This window comes from Myodes glareolus, chromosome 8 (assembly GCF_982192425.1).
Source record: "Myodes glareolus chromosome 8, mMyoGla1.1, whole genome shotgun sequence".
NCBI lineage: Eukaryota > Metazoa > Chordata > Mammalia > Rodentia > Cricetidae > Myodes > Myodes glareolus.
The window spans coordinates 190,763-218,641 of NC_142033.1; the positions used below are offsets into that span (position 1 = coordinate 190,763).

Consider the following 27,879-nt stretch of genomic DNA (forward strand, 5'->3'; position numbering starts at 1 on the left):
CTTTGAATATATCTTATTCCCTCCACTCTCAAGTTGATAGTCTCCTAGAGGTTTTATTATCGTATTATACATGTATAAATGAATATGCATACATAAAACATATAACTATAACTAGACTATTCCATTTTTCTGTTTATGTGTATATGGTTTCAGGGCTGACCAATCAGCACTATACAACCAGTAAAAGAACTAATTCCTAGGAAGTGAAAATTTTCATTGTCTCGGGGTAATTAGTTGTCTGTAATTTTTTGATACTTTCCTTTGCTAGGATTTTTCACTGATTGTTCTAGTTCACTTAGTTGCATGTTCAGTGACAAGACATTCCTTTTCTATCTGTAGTTAACATTTTACACCAGAATTTTCCATACAATTTTTCATCTCTGAATTTCTGAAAGTGTATATTAAAGGATTTAGCATAGGAGTGAAAATTGTATAAAATACAGTAATGAATTTGTCAATAGAAAAGCTATAAATAGGTCTGGCATACATGAAAATGCAAGGAACAAAAAAGAGGACAACCACCATGATGTGGGAACTGCAGATGGGCAGAGCTTTATGCCTCCCTTCCTGACTGTAATTCTTGAGAGACCTTAGGATGATTCCACAGGACAGTATGAGAAGTATAAAAACAATAATGCACATAGCTCCACTGTTGACAATGAGAGTGAGACCAATTAAGTAAGTGTCAGTACACACAAGTCCCAATAATGGGGACATGTCACACATAAAGTGGTCAATAATATTAGGACCACAGAAAGGAAGGTTAAAAACAAAGACAATTTGAATCAGGGAGTGTGTAAAACCTCCAATCCAGGAAAATATCAATAAGATGATGCAAACCCTTCGATTCATGATGGTCAAATAGTGTAATGGCTTACAAATTGCCACATAGCGGTCATAGGCCATTGCCACAAGAATGACAATCTCAGTACCACCAAATAAATGCTCTAAAAGAGTGGGCTCATGCAAGCTGTGAAGGAGATGGACTTTTTATCACATACTAAGTCCATAATCAACTTTGGTGAGAAGGAAGTAGAATAAACAATGTCCAGGAATGAAAGGCAGGCAAGAAAGAAGTACATTGGGGAGCCCAAGGAGGGGCTGGTGATTATAGTCACCACAATGAGTAGGTTGCCCACTATTGTCACAATATAGATGAGTAAAAACATGATAAACAATGCTTTTTGTCCAGAAGGATCCTGCATGAGTCCCAGAAGGACAAATTCTGTCACATTGTTCTCTCCCATTGACACTTTCAGGGCACTTGTGTCAAAGATGACATCTCATGAGATCAAGACTTTCTCTGATGTTGTGAACATGATTGTATTATGGCACAAGCAATATTATCATCATCATCACAATTTTCTTCTATAATTATGAACCTGCAGTAGATATTAAATAAATAATTCTTGAGTTATGCTTCTATAAAAACAAACAGATTCTCTGTTTATAATTCTATTTCTTCTATGATTATTTTATTAACCTTACAAATAGTACCATTTCTCATGACCTCCTTGCTTCCATGTATTACTGTCATCCCTGAAAATGATTTATTTAAAACACATCTAATCATCACTGCCACCAGTAATGACAGAAAAATGACTCTTACTTTTCAGAAATCTGGATTCTATGGTATTAATAAAATTTTATTATATCAAATAAAATAAACCTTTTGCAACTGATTTTGTCTGATAAGAGTATCTTCAAAATGTGATCTTGATTTCTAGGAACATAATGCTCATTGCCATAATATTGTATCATTTAGGCATACTACTTGTACTTCCCAAAGGACTTTCAGTCTGGGTGAAGCTCTCATGGAATTTTAAGAGATTTTACTTGAAACTGTATCAGGTAACTACAAATGGATTTGGAACATTTTTGTCTGTGGCAATTGTTTCCACTAGTTTTTATGAGACTTCACAGGAACCACAGTTTTGACCACACATCCTTAATTGTACTGAATGTAAATAACTCAGAAGTCTTCTTACCCATTATATCATTTAACTTATTTATCATCAGTTAAGTTTTTCTTGTTCTTAAATGACATAAATAGTAAAACAGGAAAAAACAGAAACTGAGAACTGGAATAGAGAATACTATTAGGTTTAAGTATCAACTTCTTGGAAACAAAGTGTTCAATTAAAAATTCAGTGTGCACATCCATAAAAGCAGCATCTAAAATGAATAACCAATCCTTCAGATAGAAAGGCATGAGTCTGGATCATTTTCTAAATTAGTTACAAATATGTCATAATTTGCATATAAAGAAAATGATTAGATGAGAAGATTTCACAATCTTTTCAAGCTCTTTAAAGTCAAAAAAATTAATGAATCCTTACCATTTTTTTGCTTGGCTAATATGTTTTTAATTTATACATAATCTTATAAAATCAATAATTACTGCTTTTGAAAAAGTTCTAATCACTGATGAACAGAATATAGTAACTACAATGATCACATAATGACTCAATGATAATACCTAGAAAGGACATGTAACATGCTACGGACCGGCTCAAGGGAGCCACTCAGACCATAAGGGAATCAGGGCGAAGGCACAGGAGAAATCAGGATACGGCGAGGAAAAGTGACACACAGACACTCTCAATGTTTTTGAGACATGCTGTTGCGATTTACTTACTTCAGTGCAGGATTATATATTATTACAAACAAAGGACTTGGCAAAGGCATACATCATCAGATCATAAAATAGAAAAGAACGGCATAAAACAGTTTTACAAAGAGAATCTTTAAAGATGCTTTGGCATGAGTACAAGGACTTTTGCTTCCTTACATTTGTAAAGTTACCCCTTCTTTTTTCTTGTTATTAGAGAGACCATTGTTCTTGAGTTAGCCCACCTTTATCAGCTTGTACCAGGTGGCTGACTTGGGCTCAGCTAGGTGACCTTATGTGTCTTGGTGAGAAAGAAGAAGAAGGCTACTATCTTCCTGGAAAAACTTTCTGAGACTCATTTTGTACCATTAATCTCAACTCCTTTCCCTTCTCGACTCTCAGGGTCAGATGTTGTAACTAGCCTAGGTTTTCTGGCCATAAGGAAGGTTGCATAGGCCTCCTGTTAAGTTGCACATAAATGCCTAATGCTGCTTTCCTGTAGAAGGCTTCTAAGGTTTTTTCTGCTAAGATTAACTCCTTTTATTCCACATCATCAAGGAATTGTCCTAATGATGATTTTGGCAATTCCCAGAACTGGCTACTTTTTTAAGGCTTTAATTAATAGTGGAGCAGAATTCAAAAATGTCCTCAGCAGTCTTGTTTATATCCACAACTGCCTGGACTAGTCTGATCTGTTAGCAATATGTAAGGATCACAAAGAACACACAGACAAGGGAAAAGACACACATATGGCTCCAAGGACAGCCAGGTCGAGTCAGTACTAATGGCGACTCAGATAGCATTACACCACAACTGGTTGCCAAGGGGCCGCCTGGAACACACAGCTCCTAGAAGCACAAATCCCAATCCTTCCAGCAATATTTGCCCATCCAGTCAGCATTTCTGCTACACTGGCGAGACAGCCGTGGATGTAGCAGTAACATATTTACAAGAAGAACATAGGTCTGTGTTTAATAATATGGACTCTGAAGTCATTTGGCTACATTTAAATCTTTAGTAGATTCCCTTGTCATGAATTTGTTCTCAGTCCATATTATAAATATCTCTATTTTTTTACTCGATAATTTTACTAGAAGAGCATACTTAGATTCTCCTTTTCTTATCTCTTTGTTGCTACAGGTACATGTCGAATGTATAGAACACTACTCAGAATCTTTTCAGATATGCATATGATAGAGTAAGTATTGCTTTAAGTGTTTCTGTCTAAACAAAGGGCAAAAATTATCATGATTCCTGTCATAGAAGAATTATTGCCTTTAATCCAAGATATAATACTGCATCTATTTTACATAGATAAGTAAAAGGAATATTTTTTAACTTATGAGTAAATATGTTATATCTAGATGCAAGAAAGAGTATTCTGTTTGAATGGATTTAATAATGGAGGGGAGCATGTGAAAGAGGGTCTGATCTATAATTAGAAGCTTGACATGATACTCTCTGTATGTGTACAGTTTCTATTACACCAGCATCTGATCCAGCTAATTTGGAAGATTAGCACTTATAAAAGCTACAGACCAAAAAAAAGCAATCCTGTTGAATGACAAAATAGAGTGTTATAGCTCCAATAGTCAATCTTCCATGGCTTAGTTTCATTAATGTTTTACACCTTCACATTAATTTATTACCAGTGCTATATTTTACCTGATCAAGTCTCTCATTGTCTAGCTTAAGAATTTCTTTTTTTTAAAGTTTATTAAATTATGAAAGTTTTCATTTCCGCCCCTCCTCATAACACCCTCCCACTCCCCCTCCCCCTCCTCCTCCCTCTTCATCCCTCTTCATCCCTAAGAGCAGTCAGGGCTTCCAGCCATGTGGGAAGTTCAAGTTCCTCCCCACTCCTTCCAGGTCCCTGAAGGTGAGTATCCGAACAGACTGGATCCCAAAAATCCAGCACATGCAGAGGAAACAAGTCCCAGTGTCATTGTCAGTGGCTTCTCAGAAAGGCTCCGGACCCGCCACATTCAGAGATCTAGCCACATTCAGAAAATCTGGTTGGATCACATGCTCGTTCAGTCCCACTCCAACTGGCCTTGGTGAACTCTCATTAGATCAGTCCCCTTGTATCAGTGGGTGATCGCACCCCTCGCGGTCCTGAGTTTTTTTTCATGTTCTTAGTTTTTCTGCCCCTCATTTGGACCATGGGGGGCTCAGTCCGGTGCTCCAATGTGGGTCTCCATCTGTATCGAGGATCTATGGTGATAAGCAAAATCTTCATCAGTATGGTTATAGGCCAAGGCCGGTTCAGGCACCTTCTCCTCTGTCTAGAGAACAGTCTGGGGATCTCTCCTGGACCTGGGATCCCATTTATAATCAAGTCTCCTGTAAACCCTAAAATGACTCGCTTAGTTGAGATATATTCTTCCCTAATCTCATATCCATTCTTCCTCCCTCCCCCCATCCCAGTCCACCTAGCTTTCCCCATTCCTCCACTACTCCCTTTTTTCTAACCCTCTCCCCTTCCAACAACCCTCCCACCCCCCATGCACCCGAGGTTACCTGGGATTCTTGTCTGTTTCCAATCTCCAGGCAGATAGCTACATGATTTTCAACAGGTTCACCTTCTTATTTAGCTTCTCTAGGATCACGAATAATAGGCTCAAAGACCTTTAATTATGGTTAGAAACCACATATGAGTGAATACATACCATATTCCTCTTTTTGGGTCTGGCTTACCTCACTCAGTAAGGCGTTTTCTATTTCCATCCATTTGCGTGCAAAATTCAAGATGTCATTGTTTTTTACCGCTGAGTAGAACTCTAATGTGTATATGTTCCACACCTTTATTAACCATTCTTCTGACGGAGACCCACATTGGAGCACCGGACTGAGCCTCCCAAGGTCCAAATGAGGAGCAGAAGGAGGAAGAACATGAAAAAGAAAATCAGGACTGCGAGGGATGCTATCACCCACTGATACAAGGGAACAGATCTAATGAGAGTTTACCAAGGCCAGTTGGACTGGGACTGAACGAGGACGTGATCTAACCAGATTCTCGGAATTTGGCCGGATTCTCTGAATGTGGCTGGCCCGAAGTTTTTCTGAAAAGCCATTGACTATGATACTGGGACTTGTTTCCTCTGCATATACTGGATTTTGGGGATCCAGTCTGTTTGGATACTCACCTGCCTGGACCTGGAGGGAGGGGGGAGGAACTTGAACTTCCCACAGGGCAGGAAACCCTGACTGCCCTAAGGGCCGAAGAGAGAGGAGGAGAGGGAGTGAGGGGAGTGGGAGGATGGTGGGAGGAGGGGCGGAAATGGAAACTTTTATAATTTAATAAAATTACCTTAAAAAAAGAAATAAAAAAGAAATAAATTTTAGACATATTAAAAAAAATTAACCATTCTTCTATTGAGGGGCACCTAGGTTGTTTCCAGGTTCTGGCTATTACAAATAGTGCTGCTATGAACATAGTTGAACAAATGCTTTTGTGATATGATAGGGCATCTCTTGGGTATATTCCCAAGAGTGGAATTGCTGGGTCCTGAGGAGGTTGACTCACAGTTTCCTGAGAAACCGCCACACTGATTTCCACAGTGGCTGCACAAGTTTGCATTCCCACCAACAATGGATGAGTGTTCCCCTCATTCCACAACCTCTCCAGCATAGGCTATCATTGGTGTTTTTGAGTTTGGCTAGTCTGACAGGTGTAAGATGATATCTCAAAATTGTTTTGATTTGCATTTCCCTGATTGCTAAGGAGGTTGAGCATGACCTTAAGTGCCTTTTGGCCATTCGGAGTTCATCTGTTGTGAATTCTCTCTTCAGTTCAGTACCCAATTTTTTAATTGGGTTAGTTAGAGTTTTAGTGTCTAGTTTCTTGAGTTCTTTGTATATTTTGGAGATCAGACCTTTGTCTGATGAGGGATTTGTGAAGATCTTCTCCCAGTCGGAAGGTAGCCTTTTTGACTTAGTGACAGTGTCCTTTGCTTTACAGAAGCTTCTCAGTTTCAGGAGGTCCCATTTATTCATTGCTTCTCTTATTGTCTGCGCTCCTGGGGTTCTGCTTAGGAACTGGTCTCCTGTGCCTATATCTTGCAGACTACTTCCCACTTTCTCTTCTATCTGGTTCAAAGTGGTCAGATTAATGTTGAGGTCTTTAATCCATTTGGACCTGAGTTTTGTGCATGGTGATAGATATGGATCTATTTTCATTCTTCTACAGGTTGACATCCAGTTATGCCAGCACCATTTGTTAAAGATACTTTCCTTCTTCCATTGTATGCCTTTAGCTCCTTGTCAAATATCAGGTGTTCATATGTTTGTGGGTTAATACCCAGGTCTTCTATTCGATTCCATAGGTTGACTTCTCTGTTGTTATGCCAATACCAAGCTGTTTTCACTACTGTCGCTCTGTAATAGAGTTTGAAGTCAGGGATGGTAATGCCTCCAGAAGTACCTTTATTGTATAAGATTGTTTTAGCTATCCTGGGTTTTTTGTTTTGCCATATAAACTTGATTATTGTTCTCTCAAGGTCTGTGAAGAAGTTTGATGGAATTTTGATGGGAATTGCATTGAATCTATAGATTGCTTTTGGTAAAATTGCCATTTTTACTATGTTGATTCTCCCAATCCAAGAACAGGGGAGATCTTTCCATTTTCTGGTATCCTCCTCAATTTCTTTCTTCAAGGACTTAAAGTTCTTGTCAAATAGGTGTTTCACTTCCTTGGTTAGAGTTATCACAAGATAATTTATGCTATTTGTGGCTATCATGAAAGGTGATGTTTCTCTGATTTCCCTCTCTGCTTCTTTATCCTTTGTGTATAGGAGGGCAACCGATATTTTGGAGTTGATCTTGTATCCTGCCACATTACTAAAGGTGTTTATCAGCTGTAGGAGTTCTTTGGTAGAGTTTTTGGGGTCGCTTATGTACACTATCATATCGTCTGCAAATAACGAAAGTTTAACTTCATCCTTTCCAATTCGAATTCCCTTGATCCCCTTATGTTGTCTTATTGCTATTGCTAGGACTTCAAGCACTAAATTGAAGAGGTATGGAGAGAGTGGACAGCCTGTCATGTTCCTGATTTTAGTGGAATGGCTTTGAGTTTCTCTCCATTCAATTTGATGTTAGCTGTCAGCTTACTATATATTGCTTTTATTATATTTAAGTATGATCCTCGTATACCCAATCTCTCCAACACCTTTATCATAAAGGGGTATTGAATTTTGTCAAATGCTTTTTCAGCATCCAGTGAAATGATCATATGGTTTTTTTCTTTCAATTTATTTATATGATGGATTACATTGATAGATTTGCGTATGTTGAACCAGCCCTGCATCTCTGGGATGAAGACCACTTGATCATAATGGATAATTTTTCTAATGTATTCCTGGATTTGGTTTGCCAGTATTTTATTGAGTATTTTGGCGTCAATGTTCATGAGTGTGATTGGTCTGCAATTCTCATTCTTGGTTGTGTCTTTGTGTGGTTTTGGTATCAGGGTAACTGTAGCTTCATAAAAAGAGTTTGTCAATGATTCTTCTGTTTCTATATTTTGAAATACATTAAGGAGTATAGGTATTAGCTCTTCCTGGAAGTTCTGGTAGAATTCTGCATTGAAACCATCTGATCCTGGGCTTTTTTTGGTAGGAAGATTTTTGATAACAGCTTCTAATTCTTCGCGACTAACAGGTTTATTTAGATTGTTCACTTGCTCTTGATTTAACTTTGGTAAATGGTATTTATCTAAAAACCAATCCATTTCTTGAACATTTTCCAACTTTGTGGCATATAAACTCTCGTAGTAAGATCTAATGATTCTCTGAATTTCCTCTGTGTCTGTGGTTATGTCCCCCTTTTCATTTCTGATCTTATTAATTTGAGTGTTCTCTCTCTGCCGTTTGATTAGTTTGGATAGGGGTTTGTCAATCTTGTTGATTTTCTCCAAGAACCAACTTTTTGTTTCGTTGATTTTTTGGATTGTTTTCTGTGTTTCTATTTTGTTGATTTCAGCCCTCAGCTTGATTATTTCCAATCTTCTACTCCTCCTGGGAGAGTCTGTTTCTTTTTTTTCCAGAGCTTTTAGGTGTGCTGTTAAGTCTCCAATATATGCTTTCTCCGTTTTCTTTAATTGGGCACTTAGCGCTATGAACTTTCCTCTTAGAACTGCTTTCATTGTGTCCCATAGGTTTGAGTATGTTGTGTCTTTTTTTTCATTAAATTCAAGGAAGACTTTAATTTCTTTCTTTATTTCTTCCTTGTCCCAAGGATGATTCAGTAGTTGACTGTTCAACTTCCACACATTTGTAGGCTTTCTGGAATTCGAATTGTTATTGAGTTCTAACTTTATTCCGTGGTGATCTGTCCCGCGCTACCGTCTCGCCAGCAAGAACCACGCGGTACACATAGGATCCTTCTGCAGAAAAGCTTTATGTCTCTTGGGAGGGAGAGCATAAGCCACATGGCGGAGACCCAGATATGATGGAACCCATCCCTTATAAAGGAAACAGACCCCGCTCTGGACGTGTCATTCTTGGATTGGTCAACTGCTCCCAGTCCCAGGTGAAACCTTGGGAGTAGTGGAAAATACCAACACATGTGAGCTTTCTAGCTCACCTGGCGGTGCAGCGCCATCTATGGTGGAGAGTGTGGTTGCGGCCCTCTACAGTGATCCGATAAGACACAGGTGATTACTAATATTTTTTTGTATCTGTGTAATTTTGCTTTGTTACCGAGTATGTGGTCAATTTTCGAGAAGGTTCCATGAGCTGCAGAGAAGAAGGTATATTCTTTCCTTTTTGGGTAGAATGTTCTATAGATATCTGTTAAGTCCATTTGATTCATTACCTCTAGTAATTCTCTTATTTCTCTGTTGAGGTTCTGTTTGATTGATCTGTCCATTGGTGAGAGAGGTGTGTTGAAGTCTCCTACTATTAGTGTGTGTGGTTTGATGAGTGCCTTGAGTTCTAAAAGTTTTTCTTTTTCATAAGTGGGTGCTTTTATATTAGGGGTGTAGATATTCAGGATTGAGACTTTCTCCTGATTAATTGTTCCTGTTAAGAGTATGAAATGTCCATCTCCATCTCTTTTGATTGATTTTAGTTTGAAGTCAATTTTGTTAGATATTAGAATGGCCACACCAGCTTGTTTCTTAGGTCCATTTGCTTGGAAAACCTTTTCCCAACCCTTTACTCTGGGTAGATGTCTATCTCTGTGGTTGAGGTGTGTTTCTTATAAGCAGCAGAATGTTGGATCCTGTTTTCTTATCCAGTCTCTAAGTCTGTGCCTTTTTATAGGTGAATTGAGTTCATTAATATTAAGTGATATTAATGACCAGTGGTTGTTGATTCCGTTTATTATTTGTGTGTGTGTGTGTGTGTGTGTGTGTGTGTGTGTGTGTGTGTGTGTAGTAGAGTTTGTGTGTTTCTCTTCTTTGAGTTGTGGTTGTGAAGGGTCGCTAGATGTCTGGGTTATTGTAGGCAGTGATGGCAATGTTGGATTCCTTGGGTTGCAATTTTCCTTCTATTACTTTCTGTAGGGATGGATTTGTGGCTACGAATTGTTTAAATTTATTTTTATCCTGGAATATTTTGTTTTCTCCGTTGATAGTGAATGAAAGCTTGGCTGGGTATAGTAGTCTGGGTTTGCATCCATGGTCTCTTAGTTTCTGCAGTACCTCTATCCAGGATCTTCTGGCTTTCATGGTTTCCATAGAGAAGTCTGGTATAAGCCTGATAGGTTTACCTTTATAAGTCACTTGACCTTTTTCCTTTGCAGCTCTTAATATTCTTTCTTTAATCTGGATGTTTTGCATTTTGATTATTATATGGCGAGGGGACTTCTTTTTTTGATCCAGTCTATTTGGCGTTCTGTATGCTTCTTGAACCTTCATAGGAATATCGTTCTTTAGATTGGGAAAGTTTTCTTCTATAATTTTGTTGAATATATTTTCTGGGCCTTTGATCTGCAGTTCTTCTCCTTCTTCAATCCCTATTATTCTTAGATTTGTTTTTTTTATTGTGTCCCAGATTTCCTGAATGTTTTGTGAAGAGAATTTGTTGAATTTGCTCTTTTCTTTGACCAGAGCATTTATTTTCTCTATGGTATCTTCAGAATCTGAGATTTGTTCTTCTATCTCTTGTATTCTATTGGTTATGCTTGATTCTGTAGTCTCCACTCATTTCCCTAGGTTTTCCATATCCAGCTGGTTCTCGGTTTGTGTTTTCTTCATTGCCTCCATTTCAATTTTCAATTCTTGGACTGTTTCCTTTACTTGTTTGATTGTTTTTTCTTGCTTTCTCAGGGTATCATTCACGGATTTACTTATTTCTTCAAACTTTTTGTTATATTTCTCATCCATTTCTATACTCATTTCTTCAAACTTTTTGTTATACTTCTCAACCAGTTCCTTAAGGGAGTTATTCATATCCTGTTTAAGGGACTCTATTGCTTTCATAATGGCACTTTTTTCCACTTCATCTGGGTTAGAGTGTTCAAATCCTTCTGTTGTAGGGTCGTTGGGATCTGGTGTTTTCATGTTGTTTTTCAGATTGTTGGAGGAGGTCTTGCCTTGGCATCTGCCCATCTCTTCGATCAAATGCTCTCTATTGGAACTTCTGGTATCGGGTCAGGTTCCCTTGTTGGGCAGGGAGTTCACTGATAGAATGCCTACCTTTCCCCAGGCAGGCTATTGAAGCACAGGCACTCCCTCTTTCCGGGATGCGCCTACGGAGCAGGCCCAGTGTGCAAGGCAGCTGAGCTGGGGAAATTTTATGGCCCCAGTGGGAGGGGAGAAATATAGAAATTTGTACCTGGATGGAAGCTGGGATGGCAGGCGGGAGAGCTTAGCAAGGTGGAACCAGCACTGCAGGTTGACCTGAGAGTCTATGGGGTCGGGGAAAGTCCGAGCTCCTCCTCACCGGGCCCCTGCCCCGGGCCTGAAGCAAACTCACCCCTCTGATGGCCCACTGGCTGGAGGCTGGGATGGCTGGCGGGGGAGCTAGCAGGGTGGAGCCAGCAGAGCAGGCTGACCTGGGAGCCTATGGGGTCGGGGAAAGACTGAGTTCCTCTTCGCAGGGCCCCTGCTGCAGGCCCGAAGCAAAATCACCCCTCTGATGGCCCTCTGGATGGAAGCTGGGATGGCTGGCGGAGGCACGCAGGGTGGAGCCAGCAGAGCAGGCTGACCTGGGAGTCTATGGAGTCAGGGAAAGTCCTAGCTCCTCCTAGCCGGGCCCCTGCCACAGGCCCGAATCAACTCACCCCTCCGATGGCTCTCTGGATGGAAGCTGGGATCTAGCTTAAGAATTTCAATAACACAGTAAAATGAAGCTCTTAAATATAAATTGTTTTGTTTTATGTTGGAATACAAAAATAGACATCAGTCAGGTTATGAAACTAATACCAAATGTTCTCTATATGTTCCAATAAACGTCTGTGTTCATTTCTCAGATGAATTTGTCCTATTCACATGCTCTTCATGAGACAATCTGACCATCCAGAAATACATGTACACTATAGTACATCACATGAATACTCACTTCATATTCTATGTCACAAAGTTTTCAAATTTGGACACAATGAAGCTGTAGAATAATATGATTGAGCTTTCAGCACTAGGCAACAAACTTTTTCTGGAAAATTTATTTTAACACCATTTTTATTAGCATTATGATACTTTAACACAGAAATTAAGTAACTAGGGAAAAGAATATCACCAAGAGTCTGAAAAAGAGTTTTTCTGCATATATGTACTTACAAGTTGGCTGACATCATTTTAATAGTCATACATTAAAACCTATAATAAGCTTCAAATCTATAAAATATTTTTACTTTTGCTGAAATACATTTGACATATGGAATATTGGATTTACTAATACAAATATATATATAAATAAATAACATTAGCTTTTGTTTGATAAATGGTTTAGAAATTATAAAGTATAAACCAAAGTATTAAATCAATTTTTAATTGTTATTCATATAGCACACACTTTTTATAAAATTGGTAAATAGAAAATAGTCACCAGCCAGCTTATAAAACTAAGAGCAAATCGACTCTCATATATTCCAATGAACTTCTGTGTGGTTTTGTTCACATTACTTTGCCCTATTTATATGTTGCTCATGAGATTTTCTAACCTTTAAGAAAACCATTGTGCATCTTAGGAATACTCACCTTGTATTCCAAGTTCATTATTTCAAGAACTCATAGTTTGCAATCATCCTCAGTGGAGGGAATCATTCTTTTTTTATTAGAAAATGCTATGGTTTATAAGCATATGAGTAAATTTGTGAAGACAGATAAAAAGGCACTAATACGTATTACCACTATTTTACTATAGAAAAACAATTGAAAATTCTTAGTGTTGTGAAAATAACAAACAAAAGTAAGGTTTCTTAGTTTTAGTGGAAACTAATTATTCAAACCCATTTTTACAGTCATACATAAACAAAAGATAAGCACCAAAGGGAGTTGCATGAATTTTTGTCTTTTCAGTTTACTTTGTTGAAGCAGACAAAAGGATATTTCCTTGAGAATTTACCAAATCTACCATAACTACTACATGCTTAGCTATTCAATGTTTCTGATATTTAAATAACAATAGAAAAACTGAGATTAAGCACATGGCAAAACTGATGACATTTTTCTCATAAGCAGAGCAACTTCTTCAGTTTTTGGTTTTTTTTCTAACTCCAAGGTATTTGAAACCTTCCACAAACTTCAATAAGCAGTGATGTATACAAAGGAAGACAATAACTTGAGGGCTAAATACTAAGGCATCTTTTACCTTGAGTATAATTGAGTTTTTAAAAATCCATTGAGTCAATTGAAAGAGACGATAATTTTCCATTTATGTGTACAAATAATCTTACATGTGTGTATGGCTCTAGGTCATCCACATTTCCAATAAATGAGCTTGTTAGAAGGCATTGCAGAAGTTTAAATGATACCTCTTCTGGACAGGCTTATTTTCATGAACAATCAAATCTCTAGTGAAAATGTGGTGAGTTACTTATAAGGAGAGTAGTTAAATGCCAAGGGACATGAGATACTTATAATGTTATACACAAAAATCAAAAAAAGGTTAACTACTGCCCTGGTAGTGACTTGATATCAGAAAGTACTAAGCATCCTGCAAAGAGAGAGAAAAGTTAAAAATACCCCTACACAACTGTAATCCTAAAATTATGTCTGGACCATCAAGGTAACCCATTGGTGCGATAGAGGCACTAAACTTTGGGATAATAAACAGCTTTAAAAGTGGACTGAAGGCCTGGTCCTGAAAAGGAGCTCATTCCTAGTACTGCTAACATAGCCAAAAACATGGAGCTTAACAGGTAACAGACAGTAGAGGATATCCTGCTACTACCATTTTCTTAAATTGATATAGTATTCAATTGCCTTTAACGTGCTTATCTTTATACCCATAGACTAGTTCAGTCTTTGCCCCTTACCAAAACAAGTTCTCTTTGCAGTAGCAACATTATTAAAGAGAACTAAAACTAGTCAGAGAAATGAGAATAATTGACTATGGGGTACTTAACATTAAATGGATCATCTCTAACACACACACACACACACACACACCAAGACTCAGGAAACATAACCAAAGAAAAGTTTAAAAATCTGTAAGGGCCATTGATCAGGAAGGACTAGGTCAAAACATATTCTAACATGAGACAGCCATTTAACCATGAGCTTACAGAGGCCATGGTTACGTGCACAAGATCTTTACAAGATAAGTCAGTCAACATTCCAGGCATCACACCTATCTGAGGAGTTATTTGTGATTAAAAGTTAATGAGGATGATCCTGTTCCATATACATATGGGCAACACTAATTGTACTCAATAAATTAAAAAGAGGACATGATTTTATACAGGGTAATATTTAGATGGATGTTCTTTGAGTTTTAGTCAAAAGGAATAGGAAGAAGATATGATCAAAATTCATTGTATTTGTATATGAAATTTGTGTAGATTAGGTTAAAATGCTATAATGTGAAATAAAAATTATACATGAAATGATTAATAAATTGTACTGTTGCATATTATGAAACACTTTAGAGATTCATTAACATATAAATCAGTCTAAAGGAAGCTGACCCTGTCTCCTTCCTCAGGCATAACCTGCCAGAGTACAACTTTACTCTGTCCATTGAGAGACACTCAGGCAAAGAAGCTCAGGGGTTCTGATAAAAGAACTTGGAACTGCAGAATCTGTTGTAGTTGACATTTTTCTTGAAAAGATTGTCAATTATAGGTCTAAACACTTGTAGGAGTGGTGATATGTGAATCCAAATCTCTAGGAGTTAGGGCCCTGATGAATCTTTTTCTTTCAGTCAGTTCGTTTTTCTCATCCTTTTTATTCTTACTTTGTCATTGAATGCTTTTCTCTCATGCTGGCAAGCATAGCACCTTCCAGTATGAGAGCGAGCCAAAGTGGATGAAAAACACAGGGCAGTATCACATTGAGTATCCATTTTCTATGGTTCATGTGTGTGTTGCCTTAAGCTGTAGAGTCTTAAGGTCAAGTTCTATAGGCTAACCAACTACAATCATAACAGTCTGCAATGTTTGAGGGCCATATATGACCTTACTGACTAACAACTCAAAAAAAAAACTTTACTGGCATAGGGATTTTTATTTGATAGTCTATAGTATCCAGCCACCCATCCAACTCCACTATAGGGTAGTCTTTCTCTGTTTCTTGTTTTCTTGTTTGTTTGTGTGCTTGTTTGTTGAGACATGGTTTCCACGTGTAATTACCCTGGCTCTCATGGAACTTGCTCTACAGATATACTGACCTTAAACTATCAGAAATGTGTGTGTCTTTTCTCAGAAGTGCCATCACTGAATATAGGGTCTTCTCATTTCAACTATTTACATATATGTGTGAATATTTGCATATTTATACATTTTGGGAAACTTTTAATTAGGTTTCTATGTGATTTTTAAGGTTTGTAACATGAGGGGCCGGCTTGTTGGGGTTTCTGTCCCGCCAGGTACCCCACAACCGGCATGTCCCAAAGAGAAAATCAATCACACAGAGATCTCTATAAGTTATAAAGCTGATTGGCCCATTAGTTCAGGTTTCTTAACTGAAACTCTTATAGGTTATATTAACCCATTATTCTCATGTATGTTAGCCATATGGCTTGGTACCTTTTACAGGGGGGCAAGTTACATGCTGCCTCTTCGGTGGTCGTGCAGGAATGGCAGAGGCACTTCCTCCTTCCTGGAATACTCCTGCTCTCATCGCCCCACCTCTACTTCCTGTCTGGTTGACCTGCCTATACTTCCTGCCTGGCCAATCAGCGTTTTATTAAAATACATGATTGACAGAATACAGATAATTCTCCCATACTATTTCCCTCTTTTTTTTTAAACAAAGGAAAATACCCATAGTCCATTTGTTGGGAATGTGGGTGTAGTATTTCAGGCTACTTCCTGCTGGTTGGGGGCACTGATGATCTTATGGGGACCTAAAGAAAATTTAGAGTTATAATCAAGTCCTGACTGGAGTATCCTGTGAGTCTTGATCATCTCAGGCAGCAGTCTTGAATCTGTTCTGGATGTAGAACTCAGACATCTGGGCCATCTGTTCCTATCGGAGATTTCTCAGGTGGTCTTCCTTTTTCGAACCTGATTTTTCTTAACTCAGAATGAATCCACAGCCTCTCATTTTCTGTGGAAACAAAAGCAAAATCTCTTCTCCAAAGTAACATACCTTTTGACTTCAGTTTTGAAGCCAAGGTATTTTCAAAATACCTATCTTGGGTTAGTTCAGAAGCATTTATAAACAAGTATCTTTTAGTAGCTGTTGCTCCTTCCTCAGCATTCAAACAATTCAAAGAGAGCATAATAGCATACAGTATCAAGATTCTCTGTGTATTTTTCATCTTTATGCGGCTTTATTTCAACATCTATTTCTTTTATTTTTACTTTTAAATTTTGGCTTTTTTGAGACAGGTTCTCTGTATATATCTTTGTCCTGGAATAACTCTGTAGACAAGGCTGTCCTTGAACTCACAGAGATCTGCCCATCTCTACCTCCTCAGTGCTGGGATTAAAGGCATGTGCTACCATGACTTGAACTCACAGAGATCTGTCTCTGCCTCCCAGGCATAGGGATTAAAGGCGTGTACTACCACACCTTGAGGTCACAGAGGTCAATCTGCCTCTGCCCCTTGAAGTCACAGAGGTCAATCTACCTCTGCTTCCCTTTTGTTGGGATTAAAGGTGTGTACCACCACACCCAACAACTCCTTTTTTTTCTTTTTTACTTTTAAGAACTTTAACCTTCAGCCTGAACACATAGTAAACCATTTAAAGGTTTTCTTCTTCTTTGAATCTCTATTTACTGCATACCTCTCTTTTTCTAACCACAGGAGTCTTCAATGGGTAGGACTAAAGCCATGGCTTTGATAGTTAGATCCAGCCCATTCCTTAGCTTTCCAGCCTCATGACTGAGACACCAGCCAGAGTTGTGTTCACTGCCACAACTCTATGGCGTTTCAAGGTCCTTGCCAGCAAGCAAGCTGGAGCATTCTTCTCACAGACCAAACTCAGACAGACTGCCTGCCTGAAAGAGTCAGAGATTGCCCTGGCAGGGCAGCCCAGAAAGACGGCATTTTAAAACAGCGCAGCTTTTTTCCTGCTACGGCTGAAAACCGAAAAGCATGCGTTCAGCTTTTCATCAACACCATTTAAGTATTTCGTGGCAGGACCTCTTAAAAGAGCTGCAAAGTTTTACAGCTAAAGCTGAGTCAGGAAGCCTCTCTTAGATGAGAGCATTTGCTTGCCTCTAGCAAGCAGAGCAGACCTGAGAAATTGCTGATAACAAGAAAACATGCTTTATACTATTTTTTCCCAAGCTTCCTCAGGTTTTCTGTGGGTTCAGTTATCCACGTGGGCACCATCTGTAGCATGAGGGGCCAACTTGGAGTTTCTGTCCCACCCAGTACCCCACAACCGGCAATTCTCAAAGAAAATCACACACAGGACTCCATAAGATTATAAACTGATTGACCCATTAGGTCAGGCTACTTATTAGCTCTTATAACTTATGTTAGCCCATTATCCTTATCTACGTTAGCACATGGCTCAGTACCTTTTCCAGCGGGGTAGCTTACATCTTTCATCTCCAGTGGCCTGGGCAGAACTGGCGAGGGAGTTTCCTGCTTTACAGAATACTCCCAGTCTCTTTGCTCCACCTCTACTTCCTGTCTGGCTTTCTCGCCTATACTGCCTGCCTGGCCAATCAGCGTTTTTTTTTAAAACATGATTGACAGAATACAGATAATTCTTCCACAAAGGTTTTTAGTGTCAGTTATCCCTTCCCATAATACCTCCTCTATCCTATATCATCCCCTAATCAAGTTAAAATTTTTCCCATTGTTTCCTTTTCTCACTTCATACTGCACATATTCTATCTCCTTAAGTTGAAATTCAACAATTGTTCTGAATAATTTCCTGACTTCTACAAATGATTCAATTTAAGCACATTTATCTAAAGATTTGCATGAGAATGAATATATCTGTTTTTATTTCTGGATCTGGGTTGCTTCAACTGAGAATCTTTATTCTCATCTATATGTATTTACATGCCAATTTCATAATTTTATGTTATGTATACCTTAATAAAATTCCATTGTGCTACATTTGTCTTAAGTCATTTATCATTTGATACAATACCGGGCTGGTTATACATTTTCATGTGAAGACATTTTGTTTATTATCATTAACTACACTGAGAACCTATGCCTGTATTGATCATGGGAACTATGAAAAAACACACTGCTATTATTCTGCTAAGTAGACATAATATGACACTGAATTCTGAGTATCCTATTTTTATACCTGTAGACTAATTCATCTTTTTAAAGAGAGGACTGCTTTGGCAACACTGGCTGTCCTGGAACTTGCTTTGTAGAGTAGGATGGCTTCAAACTCATAGAGATTCGCCTTCCTCTATATCCTAAGTGCTGGGATTGAAAGTGTGTGCTGCCACCTCCAGCATCAGTGCACAACTTAGCCCTCATCATAAGAACTTCTTTTTTGCAGTTTGTATCAATGGATATAGAGAGTCACAAGTGGTCAACTTGAAGAAAATAAGAAACTGTCAAATTTTAACTAAAATGGACATATGCGTCACACCCTTGCTCTACGATGCTCGGGAATCATCAGGGAAGATAGGGTGGAAAGATATAACAATCAGAGATAGTGAGCAAATTGATGTAAATGCTGTTTTCCAGACACTACAAACATTTGTACACATGAACTCACAGACACTGTGACTATCTGCAGAAGATCTAAATACATCAAGTCAGAAAAAATTCCAGTATGGATGAGGGAAGAAGTAATGAAATTCCTCATCTAACTAAAAATCCTTTGGCAATTTGTGACCACTGGGACAAGGAGAGTTGATTTTCTTCAGGGGAGGCCTTTTGAAACATACCATACTCCATAGATGATTTATTTACTGGTAAATATAGGTTGACTGGGTGGGTTTTTAAAAAGTGTACCTGATATTGGGAGGAAAAAAATGGTAAGAGAGGAGAGAGAAGCGATTGGAGGTGGGGAAATGAAGTATCGACATGACCAAAATACATGACATGGATACATGAAAATTTAATATAAAAGTTCAAAAAATAATGCATTCTCCTTCTCTGAGGTCTTTCTAGAATGTTTGGGATCCACTGAATAGACAAGGTGATGCTTTGTTAGAATTTATTCCCGATTGATATAGCTAGTAATTTCTTAGCACAATGAGTTTCTTATTCTATTTGTAGTAAACATTTTATGCCAAAGTTTTTTGATACGGGAGAATTGTCTGTATTCTGTCAATCATTTTAATAAAACGCTGATTGGCCAGGCAGGCAGTATAGGCGGGAAAACCAGACAGGAAGTAGGGGTGGAGCAAAGAGACTGGGAGTATTCTGGAAGCAGAGCTCCCTCAGCACTCCTGCACAGACCACCGAAGAGGCAACATGTAAGCTGTCACACTGAGAAAGGTACTGAGCCCATGTGGGTAATGTAGATAAGGATAATGGGGTAACATAAGTTATAAGAGCTAATAAGTAGCCTGACCAAATGGGCCAATAAGTTTATAATCTTATGGAGTCTTGTGCGTGATTTTCTTTGGGGCCTGCCTGCTGTGGAGTACTGGGCAGGACAGATACCCCAACAAGCCAGCCCCTCATGTTACAGTTTTTGCATGCAATTTTTCATCTCTGAGTTCCTCAAAGTGTATATTAAAGGATTCAACATGGGAGTGATAACTGTATAAAAAACAGAAATGGATTTATCTATGGAAAAGTTCGAAACAGGTCTGGCATACATAAAACTACAGGGAAAAGACTGTGTTTTAAAAGCCTGCCTGAGGACAGGTGGGCACTATGTCAGCTCAGCGACATTCCTGACCAGCAAGGGGCATTGACTTCTAGCAGACATCCATCAGAGGGGTAAGTTTGCTTCTGGCCCATGGCAGAAGCCCAGCAAGGAAGAGATCAGACTTTTGCCGACCCCCTTAACTCCCAGGTCACCCTGAAGTGGTGGTTCCACCAAGAAAAGCTCTCCCGCCTCCCATCCCAGCTTCCATCCAGGTACACATTCCTATATTTCTCTCTTCCCCCCTGGGGTCATAAAATTTCCCCAGCTCAGCTGCCTTGGGCACTGGGCCTGGTCTGTGAGTACAACCCAGCAGGAGGGAGTGCCTGTGTTTCAATAGCCTGCCTGAGGAAAGGTAGGCCTTCTGTCAGTGAAGTCCCTGCCCAACAAGGGAAACTGACCCGGTGCCAGAAGATCCAATAGAGAGCATTTGAAGGAAGAGATGGGCAGACGCCAAGCCAAGAACTCCTCCAACAATCTGAAAAACAACATGGAAACACCAGATCCCAATGACCCTACAATAGAAGGACTGGAACAACTTAATCCAGAAGAAGTGGGAAAAAGTGCCATTATGAAAGCAATAGAGTCCATTAAACAGGATATGAATAACTCCCTTAACGAATTGGATGAAAAATATAACAAAAAGTTTTAAGAAATGAGTAAAGAAATGGATGAGAAGTAAAACAAAAAGTTTGAAGAAATGAGTAAATCCGTGAAGGATACACTGGGAAACCAAGATAAAACAATCAAACAGGTAAAGGAAACAGTTCAAGAATTGAACTGAAATGGAGGCAATGAAGAACACACAAAACGAGGTCGGGATAGATATGGAAAACCTAGGTAAATAAACAGAGACTACAGAATCAAACATAACCAATAGAATCCAAGAGATAAAAGAACGAATCACAGATTCTGAAGATACCATAGAGAAAATAAATGCTCTGATCAAAGAAAACAGCAAATCCAACAAATTCTCATCACAAAACATTCAAGAAATCTGGGACACAATAAAAAACCCAAATCTAAGAATAATAAGGATTGAAGAAGGACAAGGATTGCAGAGCAAAGGCCCAGAAAAAATATTCAACAAAATTATAGAAGAAAACTTTCCCAACCTAAAGAACGATATTCCTACGAAGGTTCAAGAAGCATACAGAACACGGAATAGACTGGTCCAAAAAAAAAAAAAGATCCCTTCACCATATAATAATCAAAACACAAAACATACAGATTAAAGAAAGAATATTAAGAGCTGCAAAGGAAAAAGGGCAAGTAACTTATAAAGGTAAACCTATCAGGCTAACACCGGACTTCTCTATGGAAACCATGAAAGCCAGAAGGTCCTGGATAGAGGTACTGCAGAAACTAAGAGACCATGGATGCAAACCCAGACTCAGCCAAGCTATCATTCACTATCAACAGAGAAAACAAAATATTCCAGGATAAAAACAAATTTAAACAATTCGTAGTCACAAATCCAGCCTTACAGAAAGTAATAGAAGAAAAATCACAACCCAAGGAATACAACATTATCAACACTGCCTACAATAACCCAGACATCTAGCGACCCGTCACAACCACGACTCAAAGAAGAGAAACACACAAACTCTACTATACACACACACACAAAAATAATTACCAGAATCAACAACCACTGGTCATTAATGTCACTTAATATTAATGGACTCAATTCACCTATAAAAAGGCACAGACTAAGAGATTGGATATGAAAACAGGATATAACATTCTGCTGTTTACAAGAAACACACCTCAACCACAAAGATAGACATCAACTCAGAGTAAAGGGTTGGGAAAAGGTTTCCCAAGCAAATGGACCTGAGAAACAAGAGGGTGTGGCCATTCTAATATCTAGCAAAATGGACTTCAAACTAAAATCAATCAGAAGAGATGGAAACAGACATTTCATACTCATAACAGGAACAATTCATCAGGAGGAAGTCTCAATCCTGAATATCTATGCCCCTAATATAGAAGCACCCACTTATTTAAAAGAAAAACTTTTAGAACTCAAGGCAGTCATCAGACCACACACACTAATAGTAGGAGACTTCAACACATCTCTCTCACCAACGGACAGGTCAATCAGAGAGAAACACAACAGAGAAATAAGAGAATTACTAGAGGTAATGAATCAAATGGACTTAACAGATATCTATAGAACATTCCACCCAAATAGGAAAGAATATACCTTCTTCTCTGCAGCTCATGGAACCTTCTCGAAAATTGACCACATACTCGGTAACAAAGCAAACTTCCACAGAGACAAAAAAATATTAGTAATCACCTGTGTCTTGTTGGATTACCATGGAATAAAGTTAGAATTCAATAACAATTTGAACACCAGAAAGCCTAAAAACGCGTGGAAGTTGAACAGTCAACTACTGAATCATTCTTGGGTCAAGGAAGAAATAAAGAAAGAAATTAAAGTCTTCCTTGAATTTAATGAAAAAAAAGACACAACATACTCAAACCTATGGGACACAATGAAAGCAGTCCTAAGAGGAAAGTTCATAGCACTAAGTGCCCAGTTGAAAAAAATGGAGAAAGCACATATTGGAGACTTAACAGCACACCTGAAAGCTCTGGAAAAAAAGAAGTAGACTCACCCAGGAGGAGTAGAAGACTGGAAATAATCAAGCTGAGGGCTGAAATCAACAAAATAGAAACACAGAAAACAATCCAAAAAATCAACGAAATAAAAAGTTGGTTCTTGGAGAAAATCAACAAGATTGACAAATCCCTATCCAAACTAATCAAACGGCAGAGAGAGAACATGCAAATTAATAAGATCAGAAATGAAAAGGGGGACATAACCACAGACACAGAGGAAATTCAGAGAATCATTAGATCTTACTACGAAAGTTTATATGCCACAAAGTTAGAAAATGTAAAAGAAATGGATTGGTTTTTAGATAAATACCATTTACCAAAGATAAATCAAGACCAGGTGAACAATCTAAATACACCTGTTAGTCGCGAAGAATTAGAAGCTGTTATCAAAAACCTCCCTACCAAAAAAAGCCAAGGACCAGATGGTTTCAATGCAGAATTCTACCAGAACTTCCAAGAAGAACTGATACCTATACTCCTTAAAGTAATTCACAAATATAGAAACAGAAGAGCCATTGCGAAACTCTTTTTGTGAAGCTACAGTTACCCTGATACCAAAACCACATAAAGACACAACCAAGAAAGACAATTACAGGCCAATCTCACTCATGAACATCGACGCAAAAATTCTCAACAAAATCCTGCCAAACCAAATCCAAAAACACATTAGAAAAATTATCCATTATGATCAAGTAGGCTTCATCCCAGAGATGAAAGGCAGGTTCAACATATGCAAATCTATCAATGCAATCCATCATATAAATAAACTGAAAGAAAAAAACCATATGATCATTTCATTACATGCTGAAAAAGCATTTGACAAAATTCAACATCCTTTTATGTTAAAGGTGTTGAAGAGATTGGGGATACAAGGATCATACCTAAATATAATAAAAGCTATTTACAGCAAGCCGACAGCTAACATCAAAATGAATGGAGAGAAACTCAAAGTCATTCCCTTGAAATCAGGAACATGACAAGGCTGTCCACTCTCCCCATACCTCTTCAATATAGTTCTTGAAGTTCTAGCAATAGCAATACGACAACATAAGGGGATCAAGGGGATTCGAATTGGAAAGGAAGAAGTTAAACTTTCGTTATTTGCAGACGATATGATAGTATACATGACCGACCCCAAAAACTCTACCAAAGAACTCCTACAGCTGATAAACACCTTTAGTAATGTGGCAGGGTACGAGATCAATTCCAAAAAATCAGTTGCGCTCCTATACACAAAGGATAAAGAAGCAGAGAGGGAAATCAGAGAAACATCACCTTTCATGATAGCCACAAATAGCATAAAATATCTTGTGATAACTCTAACCAAGGAAGTGAAAGACCTATTTGAGAAGAACTTTAAGTCTTTAAAGAAAGAAATTGAGGAGGATACCAGAAAATGGAAAGATCTCCCCTACTCTTGGATTGGGAGGATCAACATAGTAAAAATGGCAGTTCTACCAAAAGCAATTTATAGATTCAATGTAATCCCCATCAAAATCCCATCAAACTTCTTCACAGACCTTGAGAGAACAATAATCAAGTTTATATGGCAAAACAAAAAACCCAGGATAGCCAAAACAATCTTATATTATAAAGGAATTTCTGGAGGTATAACCATCCCTGGCTTCATACTCTATTACAGAGCTACACTATTAAAAACAGCTTGGTACTGGCATAAGAACAGAGAAGTCGACCTATGGAATCGAATAGAAGACCAAAGTATTAACCCACAAACTTATGAACACCTGATTTTCGACAAGGGAGCTAAAGGTATACAATGGAAGAAGGAAAGCATCTTTAACAAATGGTGCTGACATAACTGGATGTCAACCTGTAGAAGAATCAAAGTAGATCCATATCTATCACCATGCACAAAAATCAAGTCCAAATACATTAATCCAACCACTTTGAACATGATAGAAGAGAAAGTGGGAAGTAGTTTACAAGACATAGGCACAGGAGACCACTTCCTAGGTAGAACCCCAGTAGCACAGACAATAAGAGAATCAATGAATAAATGGGACCTCCTGAAACTGAGAAGCTTCTGTAAAGTAAAGGACACCGTGAGTAATACAACAAGGCTACCTTCTGACTGGGAGAAGATTTTCACCAACCCCTCAACAGACAAAGGCCCGATCTCCAAAATATACAAAGAACTCTAGAAACTAGACACTAAAACTGTAATTAACCCAATTAAAAAAATCGGGTACTGATCTGAACAGAGAATTCTCAACAGGAGAACTTTGAGTGGCCAAAAGACACTTAAGGTCATGCTCAACCTCCTTAGCGATCAGGGAAATGCAAATCAAAACAACTTTGAGATACCATCTTACACCTGTCAGAATAGCCAAACTCAAAAACACCAATGATAGCCTATGCTGGAGAGGATGTGGAGAGAGGGGAACTCTCATCCATTGTTGATGGGAATGCAAACTTGTGCGGCCACTGTGGAAATCAGTGTGGCGGTTTCTCAGGAAACTGGGAATCAACCTCCCTCAAGACCCAGCAATTCCACTCTTGGGAATATACCCAAGAGATGCCCTATCATACCACAAATTTGTTCAACTATGTTCATAGCAGCACTATTTGTAATAGCCAGAACCTGGAAACAACCTAGGTGCCCCTCAATAGAAGAATGGTTAAAAAAGGTGTGAAACATATATACATTAGAGTTTTACTCAGCGGTAAAAAACAATGACATCTTGAATTTTGCATGCAAATGGATGGACATAGAAAATGCTTTACTGAGTGAGGTAACCCTGACACAAAGAGAGGAATATGGTATGTACTCACTCATAAGTGGATTCTAGCCATAATTAAAGGTCTTTGAGCCTATTATTCGTGATCCTAGAGAATTTAAATAAGAAGGTGAACCTGAAGAAAATCATGTAGTTATCCTCCTGGAGATTGGAAGTAGACAAGAGTGCCAGGCAAACTTGTGTGCATGGGGGGATGGAGGGGTTGTTGGAATGGGAGAGGGTTAGAGATAAGGGAGTAGGGGAGAAATGGGGAAAGCTCGGGGAATTGGGATGGGGTAAGGGAGGAAGGATGGATATGGGAGCATGGAAGTATATATCTCAACTAAGGGAGTCATTTTAGGGTTTACAAGAGACTTGATTATAGAGGGGTTCCCAGGTCCAAGGAGAGATTCCCAGATTGTTCGCTGGACAGAAGAGAGGGTGTCTGAACCGGCCTTGGCCCATAACCATACTGATGAATATTTTGTATATCACCATAGAAACTTCATCTGGCGATGGATGGAGATAGAGACAGAGACCCACATTGGAACACTGGACTTAACTCCCTAGGTCCAAACGAGAAGCAAAAGAAAAGAGAACGTGAGCAAAGAATGCAAGATCAGAGGGAACCTTCACCCGCTGATGGATGGAGATTGAGACAGAGACCCACACTGGAGCACTGGACTGAGCCCCCAGGTCTAAATGAAGAGCAGAAGAAGGGAGAACATGAACAAGAAAGGTAGTACCGTGAGAAGTGCGTTCACCCACTGATACAAGGGGACTGATCTAATGAGAGTTCACCAAGGCCAGTTGGACTGGGACTGAACGAGCACGTGATCCAACCAGATTCTCTGAATGTGGCCGGATTCTCTGAACGTGGCTGGCATGGGGTCTTTCTGCGAAGCCATTGACAATGACACTGGGACTTTTTTCCTTTACATATACTGGATTTTTGGGATCCAGTCTGTTTGGATGCTCACCTTCCTGGACCTGGAGGGAGGGGGGAGGAACTTGAACTTCCCACAGGGCAGGAAACCCCGACTGCTCTTAGGGATGGAGAGGGAGGAGGAGAGAGAGTGGGGGGAGTGGGAGTAAGTTGGAAGGAGGGGAGGAAATGGAAACTTTTATAAATTAGTAAAGTTTAAAAAAAATACAGGGAACAAAAAACCAGACAACTACCATTATGTGGGAGCTACAGGTAGACAGGGCTTTGTGCCTCCCTTCTTGACTATGAGTTCTGATAGAGTTTAGGATTATTCCATAGGAAGCTAGGAGAAGGATAATGACTACTATGCAGCTCACTCCACCATTGGCAACCACAGTGACACCAATGAAATAAGTGTCAGTGTATGCAAGTCCCAATAATGGATACATGTCACACATAAAGTGGTCAAATACATTGGAACCACAGAAAGGAAGGTTATAAACAAAAAGAATTTGAAGGAGAGAGTGAACAAAACCTCCAGTCCAGGCCACTACCAATAGCAGGATGCATACCCGTCGATTCATGATGGTCAAATAGTGCAGAGGTTTACAGATAGCCACATAGCGATCATAGGCCATTGCCACCTGAAAGAAAACCTCAGTGCCACCAAATAAACACTTGACAAAGAGCTGGACCATACAAGCTGTGAAGGAGATGGTCTTTTTATCATGGAGTAAGTCTGCAATCAACTTGGGTGAGATGGTATTGCAATAAAGAGCATCCAGGAGTGAAAGACAGGCAAGGAAGAAGTACATTGGTGAGCCTAAAGAGGGACTGGTGATAATTGTAAACACAATGAACAAGTTTCCCACTATTGTCACTATGTAGATGAGTAAAAACATCACAAATAATGCTTTTTGCACAGAAGCATCTTCAGTAAGGCCCAAGAGGATAAATTCTGTGACATTGTTGTTCTGACTCATTGATCCTTTTATAAGGCTTCAAAAAGAAAACACTTAAGAACAAGGTCTGACATGGAGCTCTGAACATGACAAAGAGTCCATTATGACATAGAACACATCATCTTCTTCTTCATTTGCTTCAGTCATGAACCTGTAGTGGATATTTAATAAAGATTTCTAAATTCCCCTTTCAAAGAGTTTAGCACATCTTCTGTTGATCCTGTTTCATTTAAGATATTTTTTCTAAGCACATAAGAACTAGAATCTATCTCAAGACCTCCATATATCTCTATACTATGTCAATTTATACACTTAAGTTATATCTTAGCATATTATTAGCAACCAAATAGTGAATGTGTTCCTGATTTATATGAGCACAATCTCTTTAGTGTCATTGAAGCCTAAATTTATCAACTACTCTAGAGTAACTTTGTAGAGGACATTGTGGTCTGGGAAATAACTTTAAAATATGATCAGCAACTTCAGGAGCAATCAGTTCATTACTATGAGGTTACAAAATTAGACCTTCACAGCTAAAGGGTCTTTCCGTTTTATTGGCTATCTTATTAAATTTTAAAAGATCGAACATTAAGCTACATCAAACAACTACAGAAGTATTTATCACATTTCTGCCCAGAGCAATTATTCCTT

General features: G+C 38.7%; 1 protein-coding gene and 1 pseudogene across 1 annotated transcript; both read right to left on the bottom strand.

Annotated features, from left to right (window-relative positions):
- Nucleotides 1–307: 307 nt before the first annotated feature.
- LOC125393293 (olfactory receptor 4A5-like) lies at nt 308–1,247 on the bottom strand (annotated as a pseudogene).
- Nucleotides 1,248–19,342: 18,095 nt separating this feature from the next.
- On the bottom strand, nt 19,343–27,249 carry LOC125396533 (olfactory receptor 4A5-like). Its single transcript, XM_087908720.1, has 4 exons — nt 26,496–27,249; nt 21,738–21,741; nt 19,801–19,928; nt 19,343–19,404 (listed from the first exon to the last, which is right to left on the bottom strand). The coding sequence occupies exons 1-4, from the start codon at nt 27,247–27,249 to the stop codon at nt 19,343–19,345; spliced, it is 948 nt and encodes a 315-aa protein (XP_087764846.1).
- Between the last annotated feature and the right edge of the window lie 630 nt (nt 27,250–27,879).